Source organism: Gymnoscopelus braueri, assembly GCF_963280865.1.
Source record: "Gymnoscopelus braueri genome assembly, chromosome: 8".
Lineage (NCBI taxonomy): Eukaryota > Metazoa > Chordata > Actinopteri > Myctophiformes > Myctophidae > Gymnoscopelus > Gymnoscopelus braueri.
In genome coordinates, this window is record NC_137609.1 from 7,740,269 (window position 1) to 7,751,773 (window position 11,505).

Here is an 11,505-nt window from a genome sequence, read left to right on the forward strand (position 1 = left end):
TAAACCCTTTATTGATCCCTGAGGAGGGAATTCAGGTGTCACAGGCTCAGCAGCAACAGCAGTGAGAAGGAAACGCATGGGGGCAGGTACAGGTAAAAGAGTACAAGTCGAGATCTATAACTTCTTATCTCCATTTTTTACTTTTTGAGTTTTTTCGTAAATCAATGGCTACTTGATCATACTACAGCGTCACACAAAAGCATCAGAAGATAAAATAAAATACTGAGCTGCTGGCCCAGTATGGATATTGCGCTGGATCTCTGAATTTGTGAACACATGTAATGAATATACATGTACAGTGAATATATGAATGAATACAGCCTACATCTATCACTACTGTATACACCATACAGAGAAACTGGGATACAGTGTACATAACGCCAGTGATTATATTATTGAATATAATAGCCTATCAACAATGAGTGGATATACATGGGTGGATATAGATGTATGCCTAACCTATTAAGAGTCTATCAACACAAGTATTAATAAATATACCGTATGCATAGTCCATCAATGTAATATATGAATGCATGAATTAATTATTGAATTGAGGGAGAGATCATGAGGGACAAAACAATTCAAGCTTGTGTGCCTTTTTTGTCTCCGCCAGGCCGAAAGGCATGGCGAGAGAGTATGTTTTACCCCCTGTCTGTCTGTCCGTCCGTCCGTCCGTCCGTGTGTGTGTCCGTGTGTCCGTCTGTCACCAGCTAATCTCCGGCACCGTTGGCCCAGTCGCTCCGAAACTGTGCACATACACTCCCTGGATGCCAAATCAGAACTTCTGCCCCAAATATTTCACAGGGGCCTGTTATAGCGCCACCAGGAGGCCGATTTGTGCAAAACCAATTTCTTTATATTACTCCTACAGATTTTATCCAAACGTCATGCAAATCGGTATACAGTATCTCTATAGCCATGTGATGAACACGGATCTGTCTGATTTCCCATATTCCATCCTCATTGGCTAAGGCTGGCTTCCAAAGTTTGCAGGATTGGTCCGTTTTGAACAAAATGCCTCAAATTATGCACTCAGCTTGCGATTTCCGTGAAATTTTACACGCACATTCCCACTAGGCTGAGGAAGAAATGGCACCCTTTTAACATTGGCCTGTTATAGCGCCACCAGCAGGTCTAATCTAGCAAAACACATTTTTGGAACAAAATGCCTCAAATCATGAATACAGTGTCCGATTGTCGTGAAAGGCCTAAGAAGAAACAGGCACCCTTTTCACAATGGCCTATTATAGCGCCACCAGGAGGCCACAATAACCTACCTGACCTGGCAGAGACCTGTGCTCCGAGGAGCACTTTTTCTAGTTTTATCTCCTTCCAACAGATTTTTTTTCCCATTTTATATGAATTCAACAATTTACTACTCCACAGATATCACCCATTTTCCTTTGTTTTGTCAGGAAGGAGGAGATGATAATGTCTTCTGTTGCCAATCCACCACCATGGTAACATGGTAACCATTGGTAACAGTCCTCTAGGGCAGGTTATATATTCCATGGCAACTCTTGCTGAAAGTGTGTGTTTGTATCCCGAAAGTGTGTGGCTGCTTTTTGGGGGGGAATATCTCCTCACTTTCCAACAGCGTGCGCGCGCACACAGACAAATACACATGGCACGCACGTACACACACAAACAAACAAACACACACACACCTGTATACACTCACACCTGTACACACCCCCCACAGCCCCGCCCGCTCAGTGACATCATTCATTAACTCACCTGCGGTCTCTTCCACTGCACGATGCCAGGAGGAGGTTTCCTGAAGAACAGAGAGGCGTTGGTGGCGGGGAACTCTGGGTCCTCAAACAGAGTCCTGTCCCTGACGCAGTCTCTCTTCAGATCGGCATAGCGCTGGTTCTTGTATGGCGTGGCGTAGGCGAACATGGTCTTGATGTAGAGAAACCCTCACACTGCTGCTGGTCACAAAGCTAGAGTCACAGAGCAAACATAGGAACGATTAGTGATTTTTATAGCATGCTGGACAGGATCTCACTCACTCAGTGACCTCTGACTCATGAATATCGGGACGAGAACAAAGCAATGCAGAAATACATCCTAGACATTTCTGCAGAACTCTCTCTAGAGAGACATTCCTGGGGTCAACGCTGAACTGACCTATGGCCCAAAAAATCCCATGGCATAGTCTTCTAGGACCGCTTTACTGATGAAACATTAAATGTTTCACATACTCATCTGTAAATCATTTTTTTACTGGCTGGCACTTTGTTTTAAGTAATATAATCAGAACAGTGGGTTTATTTGCCAAGTTTTGCCTGAAATTTGCTGAAAGCAAATCTATAGGTTTACTATATATATATATATATATATATATATATATATATACACACACGCACACACAAACTCAAGCATCCGACAGGTATAAACACAGTTCAAAGCCAGCCAACTCAGCTTTAGACAATCAATTCTCTCAATAATTCATACACACGCCCTTATATATATATATATATATATATATATATATATATATATATATATATATATATATATATATATATATATATATATATATATATATATATATATATATATATATATATATATATATATATATATATTATGTCATAAATAAATAAATTAAACATGGCCACAATAATCCAGCAAATTTTCACATTTACAATGTGCAACATCAATAGCCTAAATGCCAGAATGTATAGCTTAATGTTCAGGTTAATAACATACAAACATTAATACAAACATTAACAGCTGTGTCTTCTAAAAGACCACAAACCACAGCAGCCTTATTTCTTGAAAAACCTCTTAAAGTAGCTGTGTTGAAGTGGTTGCATATGTCTTGTAAATGCTTGTCAACAAGAAGTATTAGCTCTCCTATTTTGTCTGCTATTTCTGTTAATTCCGCTCATGTTAGTGTGACAGCTTCTAAGTTTGGATGCGTAAATCCTGACCTAAGCTGTCTAAAGTGTCCCTGTGATTTCTTTTCTCCACAGATGAAAAGTATTATTTACGAGACAACTGGTGATTGTGACTGTATTCTCTGTAGGGAGATGATCATATTCTAACCCTTTGACTGTCGACCATAGCTGTCAACCTGCCCCTACGGAGCCCTATCTGACAAGAAGAAAGAAAAAAAGAAATCCAGAGAGCCAGAAATAATGCCAATTATAATCTGTTATTATAAATTTGCCAGCAATAACAGAGTGGAACTGGCCAAAGGAATGTGATTATCTGCTCGTCCGGGGGGCAACAAACTCTAAATCGACAGCAAGGAATTTGATAATGATTTGTTTCTCAAAAACATACACAAGCCCTTTTTACCCCCCAACCCCTGAAGTCCTTACTGTTCTGGATTCATAAAGCAGAGCATATTCATTTCACTGGTGGATAAAGAACATCAAATAAACACCTAAAGTGACCATACATACATACATACATACATATACATAATTATATATAAACATATACATGAGTTAAAAGAGGCAATAGTACAACAAATACCTTCCACACCTCTCGGTAGCTGTGTGTCTGTGATATCCACTCCTTCCTGCTCTAGTAAAGGTGATACCATGTCTGTCTACCTGGATTTGTCGCCCCTCCCACACGACCCACTTTTGTCTCAGCATGCTCACAGCCACGCCCAGAGTACGTATACACACACACTAAAGCCCTGCTTACAGTAGTAGAGCATACCTCTGTCTGCATGGCTGCTACTGAACTGTGTCCCTGTGTATTGTATGCATGTCTATTTTATAGTATAGTATACCATACACTCCAGCCCTGGATACCTCTGTATGCATGTCTGTTTTATAGTACTATAGGGAGCATATACTCTCTAGTTCTGCATCTACATGCATGTCTGTTTTATATACCACCCTGCATACCTGTCTGTGCATGCTTGTTTCGTAGTATACCGAACATTATACTCTCTAGCCCTGCATGCTTCTGCATGCACGTCTGTTTTTTATAGTATACTAGACAGCTCATACTTAATGCCCATAGATTGTACATGCCTACATGTATATATAGTTTACACATTTTGCTAGCGCGGTCAGTCCACGTGCAGCTGGCCAGGCCAGACGTTTACATTTTTATCTGACTACATGCTTAATATTATTTTGTATCCTTGAATGTTATAGCTGTACAGTATTTCTCTACTCTTACCTGTATCTGTCCTCTGTTTCATGCCTGCTGCTGCTATGACACCTGGATTTCCCCCACAGGATTAATACATGTCTATCTGTCTGTCTGTCTGTCTGTCTGTCTGTCTGTCTGTCTGTATATATATGTAATTTATGAAGAAATAAAAACGACCTGTGAGAGTTTCTTGCTCCTCTGTGTCTAAATACATCTTATGACAGTGTAATAACCTTTGCATCAACTAATGGGAAAGTATTTTGAGCACACTGTTTGTGTGGTTGCCATGTATTAATTGCACACTGTCCACATCCAATTAACAGTTGACATAATTTGTACTTAAAAAGTTTTTAATATGCATAAACCAGTATAAGGCTATTGTAAAGCATCGTGAAGCTCTGTATAATGATTGTTGAATTATATTTGTTCTTATTATAATCAAACTGTCCATGCATAATCTTTCCCCCTTGTGGTAACCGAGTCTTAAAGGCAACACTCACCTGCTTTGCAAGCCTTGTCAGTCCCTGGGCGACAGTCAGCGAGACCACAGCACACTTCACCGTGTTGTTAAACTCCTCTGGAATGTCAACACTTCACCACTTCCATCAACTTTACTTATTATTTTCACCTCTGTGCGTCGACAATGTGCTGCTACTGCTGCTGCTATTGCAGTGTTCTAAGTGAACTAAAATGCAAGCCTACTACGGAGGACGTAGTAGTGCCTGTAGGCACACTCATCTCTCTACAGAAACTCTGCTGTAGAACCGGTCTGACAGGCGGCTCATGGCAGCAGCAGGAGGTGTTACCGTACGCAGAGGGAGAGCGGAGAGGCTTGGCCGACGGCATGCACATCTGAGTAAGCTGAGGGAGGGAAGGTTTGACCCGACTGAAACTGAACTCCTGTTCTCCCACTATACCAGCCAGCGGTCAGACAAGCAAGAGCCTGTTCGCTGAGCCTGTCTGCTGTTTCACACACACGACTAAGAGTCTGAAAAAGCCCCAAGGCTAGCCTAGCAGCCCACTATAGAGTCTATGCTGCTACTTACTTACACCCAACTGGAAATGTTGTCCATGGGAGGCATTAGCCATGGTACCAGAATCACTATAGGGCTCATCCTGGAATGTGTTTCATATTATTATTTCATCATACCTAGGTGGGGTTGGTGAAAGGGCCTTTCTGTGTGGAGTTTGCATGTTCTCCCCGTGTCTCCGAGGGTAGTTAATACCCTCACAAAAACATGCAGTAATCCTGGTCACTATACTACCTCCCCCTGGTCAGCCAGGGCGCCTGATGGAGGGGAAAGGAACTGGTTGGAATAACGTGTTCCTTCCACACGCTATGTCTAACCAGGGAACCTCCCCCCTGTCGGGTAATAAGAAGCAGCCTGCTTGCTCCTCATGCATTGAAGGAGGCATGAGCTTCAGCTTGGGCTCTCCCTAGGCTGGCAGAGGGAGAGTAGCGCCCAGGATTACATAGGCAATTGGCACTGGGTGAAAAAATATGGGTTACAAAACCGTGGGATAAAAAATTCAGAAAAAAATGGGTGGTGCTAGAGGAAAGGTCATAGTGTTCATCTTCTTTTCAGATATTTTTTTCTGCCTTTATTGGATAGTACAGTGAAGAGTGACAAGAAACAGGGAGAGAGAGAGAGACAGGGAGTGACACGCAGCAAAGGCTGTCGGGCTTGGGAATCGAACCTGCGACTCGCTGTCAGGCATTAGAACAACCTATATTTGTACCCAGGCGGACAGAGTTTTGAGGTTAGGTTTAGGCATTATTTCTGTGAGGTTAGGGTTAGGGTTAAGGTTAGGGTTAGGGTTAGGTTAGTTTTAGTGAAGTTAAATGTTAGGGTTTAAGCACAATCAAGGCAAAACACCAAGGAAATAGGGAGTCCCATTTGTGGTATGCACCTTAACCACAAGGCCAACGGCACCCCAGAGTTCATCTTCCAGGGAGCATCAGTTGTTTCATGACGATCTTCCCGTTAGATTTGAAGACATCTTGTGTAGAAGTGGAAGGTTTGGCCTAAGGGTGGCCCTATACAGGAAAGGCCACGGGGTCATCGAAATCAGTAAGGGGTCCCTCTCTGGGAATCATGAAGGTGTATAAAAGCCAGTATACCTTTCAAGATATGTTGTGTGTTGATTTCGTCGGCTAAAACTATGAAGAAAAATGTTCGTTGACTACCTTTTTTCACTGACGAAAACTAAATAAAAACTAAACTAGGCTGATCACTAAAACTATGACTAAAAATATTGACAATTTCGTCAACAAATAAGAAACTAGGCTAAAATGTTAGTGAGGGACTAGTGGAGAAGAGATCCAGTCGAACTAAGACAAGTCATTTTATGTTTGGTTGCACTCGGGTGCTGCACTCTGAAAATAGCTACTAGAAGCTATTTTCTACAAGCTCACAAGTTGTGAGCTTGCACAACTTGTAGAGCTTGTAGAAACTGAATCAAAATTTGCTGTGAAAATCAACACTGGTTGGTGACTGTTTGGGGTGACTGACTGATGGAGCCATCCTTAGAGACCCTTCAGCCAGCCAGCCATATTCCACGTGTCCACTTTGGTGACATGACCGGCTGAGTCTGGCTGCTCTGGAATGTATTGTACACCAACCAAAACCCATCATCAGACAGAAATCCTCTCTGGCTGAGAGGCTCAAAGACAGAGGAAGGATGATGTAGGCCTACAGTATATGCCAGTGGAAATAAAGTTCTAAATCCACGCTGAAATGGAATTGATGGCTTGAGGAGGTTTTCCTAAAATGAAAATCAGATCATGTGGTATTAACGGTGAGAACATACAACAATAACAAGACTAGGATACAACCCGAAAGTTCATTGAAACATTCATGAGCTCTGACAAAACAACTAAGTAACATTAGTTGCTATGAATACCGTGGGATAAACAATGTAATAATGTGTAATGTAATAATGTCAAAATACAAATGAACCAAGACATTTTCATCTATGACAAGCCCAAAATAGGGTCGCAAATGTTAAAGCGGTTAAACTAGCATCGACCTAAATAACGAAACAGAGTAAAATTATGCCAAATTAATAACTTTATTGAAGAGGGACAAATGCATTGTTGTTCTAATTTAATCTGTAGGCCTATATTCATCTCAAGCTCTACACAAAGAGCACATTCCAATCACTACATGTGGAGGCCTATTCCCCAGGAAAGGTGCCGCGTTTTTGTATTGTTACTGGAGGTTTATTTTTAGATACAGCTGTCTTATTCCTGCACAGGTTAAATGCAAATTGAACGTGTAACTTTCCGTATAGTTTGTGACTAATAGCATACAGATGGTATCTGGTTAACTTAATTGCTGTCAGACACAATAACCGACTCGTTTTTCCAGGAAGTCAAAGAAAATGTTTCTATTCTTGCTCACTGGTCACACAAGTTTACCATCAAGTTGTTGAAAACATATTTTTCTATGATCACATTAATTCATTGCCCAGGTACATCGTGTCTTGGACACATGTGGGGGAGAAGGAAATGTGCGTTCTTTGGTCAAAGGAAGGACACAGTGTTTGTAGTCTATAGTCCTTGGTCCTATTAAGTGGACGGTACACTATGGTCCGCTCTCTGTCCTTGAATTGATTCATGCCAGAGTCTTCTCTGCTGTTGCATCTTCTATCTATGCCAGTGGTTCTCAGCCAGTGGTGCGCGGACCACCAGTGGTCCTTGGGGGGGTACCAAGGGGTCCCCAGCTAAATTAGTTAACATAGCGTCACAATCGTTTTAACCACTTAGCTTTCGCTATTCAAAAATAGCAGATATACAAGGTCATAGCGTGCCACCGAGTGCAGCGCAATGAGCTTGTAGATCTGCTATTTTTTAAAACATCTTTAAAATGTGTGCATATCTTTGAATATATATATTTTTTTAAAGCGACATTTTAAACTCAAATCGTTGCTTCTGGGGGTCCCTGGCACAACACATTCTCAGATGGAGGTCCGTGGCCAAATGTATATCAATTTAGGGGTCCTTGGCATGAAAAGGGTTGAAAAACACTAATCTATGCCTATTTATGCTCCATCATATGTCTGTGTCACATGCTGAAAATGGCATATTCACAAGCTCACAAGCTTATACTGTAGATGTGGGACAATATTGGTACGGAAATGACACAGGCTCTGAAAATGTAGGTAAACATCAGCCACGAATGTATATCATGTTGGGTAAAATACCAAAGGGAATAGACAGAACCGTAGACATGCACCTTATTAAAATATTAAGATTGACGGACCTCAAACTTTAATATAATAAAAAAACTGGTTTCAGAAACTCAGCCCTACTATAGTGTAGAGAAATAGAGGAGACTTTTCAGTGGTAGCCCTCATATTATGGAATGCACTCCCCTCCCATTTCAAACGGGCCCCACCATCGAGACTTTTAAATCTCGCCTTAAAGGTAGGGTAAGGGATATTTTTGGGGTTTTTTTTTTTTTTGTTAAAAAGGTTAAAGTAGTATATTCTGATAGTAATCGTTGCTACAGAGAGTTTGTTCATCACAGGGGTCTCTCCAGCTCTTTAGTAAACAGAATATAGTACATTTTCAGGTTTTCAAAATTTAAGCCAATCAGGAGAGAGCACTGAAAATGCATTTTCTGTTTAATAAAGAGCTGGAGAGACATGGGAGACTCTTTTTACTGAACAAACACTCCATAGCAATGAGTACTATCAGAATATAGAGCTATTTAACACTTATTTGAACCAAAGTAAATCGCTAACCCTACCTTTAAGTCCCACCTTTATACCTTGGCTTTCGATCCTGTTTAAGCGTTTCTCTGGTCTATGTTTTGTTTCACTGTCTGCTGACGCTGCTGCGTCTTGTATTTTTCAGTGATGTGTCTCCTTTTGTTGTTTATTTTGTTTCATATTTTGCTGTGTGTTTTTGCTGTTGTTGTCTGTGTTTTAGCTTACCCAGTGTGTTTGGCTTTTGATTTTCTGTACAGCACTCCGGAAACCCTGAAAAAGTTGTAAAATGTGCCATATAAATAAAGTGGATTGGATTGGGTTGGAGCTATGGAACAAATAATAGTAATGGAGCAGTTAACATATAAAACCAGAGGAAATCTTTGTAAGAGTAGCACTCTGTGGTGTAAATGGGAGAGCTACATGGAACGTGTGGGTGTGGATGCTTAACTAAAAGCACTGTATAGAATGCTATTGGAAATAAATAAGGAAGAGTCAACAACCAAATAGGGGGCTACTTTTAGTGCGGATAAGGGGTACTTTTAGTACTAAAATGTTTGAAAATAGCAGATCTACAGATCTACAAGATCTACAAGCACAACGCGTCGCGATGCGAAGCGTTGTGAGCCTATGTATAACATTTTGCCTATGTATAAAATAGGGCTAAAGTGGTTAATGTATGTTTTATAATATAATAATTCATATCTGCAAAGTAACTGGTAAGTAAAGTTTTCAAATAATTGTAGTGGAGTAAAAGTACAGTATTTGCCTCTGAGATGTAGGGGAGTAGAAGTAAAAGTATTGAAAATTGGAAATTCTCCAGTAAAGTAAAAATGCCTCAAAATGTTACTTAAGTACAGTACTTGAGTAAATGTACTTAGTTAGCTACTTTACACCACTGAGTTGTGCGCGCACGCACACACACACACTGCACGCACGCACGCACACACACTGCACGCACGCACGCACGCACGCACGGCACACACACACACACACACACACACACACACACACACACACACACACACACACACACACACACACACACACACACAGCCTTGTGTTCTGTTCTGTTCTGTTCTGGCAGAGAGCTAGCTATCCCACAATGCTATATATATCACAGTCAGACTATTCACTTGTCATGTGTCCAAAAACCTTTCATAGGCCCACAGAGTATTCTTGTATGAGACAGAGAGAGAGATAAGGTAAGATATTTTCTGCAACTGTGTATAACAATGAACACACCTTTGATGTAAACTACTCACACAATGTTGTGTGGCTGCCGTTCAACAGAGCAGCTGCAAATGTTCATCATAATTAAGAAGTGACAGGATAGTCTTAATAGACATACCAGGAAGCCACTCATTTCCTGTATTTTATTCATGTTTCCTGTATTTTATTCCTATTTTGTTAACACAGCGGTTCTCAAACATTTTCATGTCAAGGACCCTCATATTAATATGTATTTGACCGTGGACCGGACCCCCATCTGAAAAGTTTTTGTGCCAGGGACCCCCATACAAGGTTTGTGTTGTTGAAATGTTTAAAAAATACGTATTTTTTGCTTTTAATAAATGCAGATCTTCAAGCTCAAAAAGCGTCACATTGCAAAACGTTGTGGGCTTGTAGATCTGCCATTTTCCAACCCTGTATATAGGGTTAAAGTGGTTAAACTATTCTTGATGCTATATATTGACTAATTTAAACCACTGGTTTAAAGGGATAGTTAACCCAAAAATATTTTTTTCCTATCGATTAGTCACCCCATGGAGACTTGAATTCACAGATATTTTTTTGTTTTTGTTGCATTCCTAAGCCAATAATTTGATAACCAGTGGACCGGTAGGCAGCGGTTCCGGTAGGAGATACAAAAGAGACTCTTTGTGTCTCCTACCGGAACCGCTGTCGGTCATCAAATTATTGTCTTGAGACAAAAGGAATGAGACAAAAACAAAAAATATCTATGAATTCAATTCTCCTTGGGGTGACTAATCGATAGGAAGAAAATATTTTTGGGGGTGAACTATGCCTTTAACATAGGTCTGATAAATCTCAGCGAATACAGATCCACCCTTGTGAATGACCTTGTCACGATGGCCATGGCCAGGCCTGTGCTGATAGCCGTTTTCAGGAAGGCATGTCCAGTTGAAATGAATCATTGTTAGTCTGCTTGAAACGCAGCCATGAGGTGGCCTTGTGAATTGCTTCACATTGAGGGTTTCCTGTTTAATTGCCAAATTGAGTGATAAACAGTCCTCCTCTGGCCCTCGCTGCTTTAATCTACCACTTTATTGTGGACAGACACAGACCAGACATCTGTGAGCTGCATGCCAAGTTCCCTGTGGGATCTTTAAAAAGGATATTACCCTCAAATTGTGGGTCTTTGGGTTGGTTTAAAGGACACAATACCAGAGTGTTAACCAGCCTTAAAAGTGTATTAGGCCATTGGTTTTCAAAGTGAGGCCCGGGGACCCCCAGGGGTCCACAGTCCTCTATCATTTTAACCACTTTAACCATATTTTATACTTTGGCTATTCAAAAAAAGCAGATCTACAAGCTCATAGCGCGTCACTTCGTGCCTCGCTATGAGCTTGTAGATCTGCTATTTTTGAAAAACGTAAATATTTGTGCAAATCTTTGAATATATATATATATTTTAAAACA

At 40.8% G+C, this 11,505-nt stretch overlaps 1 protein-coding gene across 5 annotated transcripts in view; it reads right to left on the reverse strand.

The window, feature by feature from the left end:
• The window catches only part of LOC308090007 (calpain-5-like), a 36,719-nt gene extending 31,795 nt beyond the window's left edge, over positions 1–4,924 (reverse strand). Inside the window, exons 1-2 of one of the 5 annotated variants that reach the window (XM_080435033.1) lie at positions 4,629–4,924; positions 1,738–1,934 (exon numbers count right to left, since the gene is read on the reverse strand). In XM_080435033.1, coding sequence (XP_080291159.1) covers positions 1,738–1,902 — 165 coding nt within the window. In that variant the 5' untranslated portion in view covers positions 1,903–1,934; positions 4,629–4,924. Of the gene's footprint in view, positions 1–1,737; positions 1,947–3,492; positions 3,583–4,628 lie in introns of those variants that run through there. The other 4 variants (XM_080435030.1, XM_080435031.1, XM_080435032.1 and 1 more) reach the window with 4 other exon arrangements.
• Between the last annotated feature and the right edge of the window lie 6,581 nt (positions 4,925–11,505).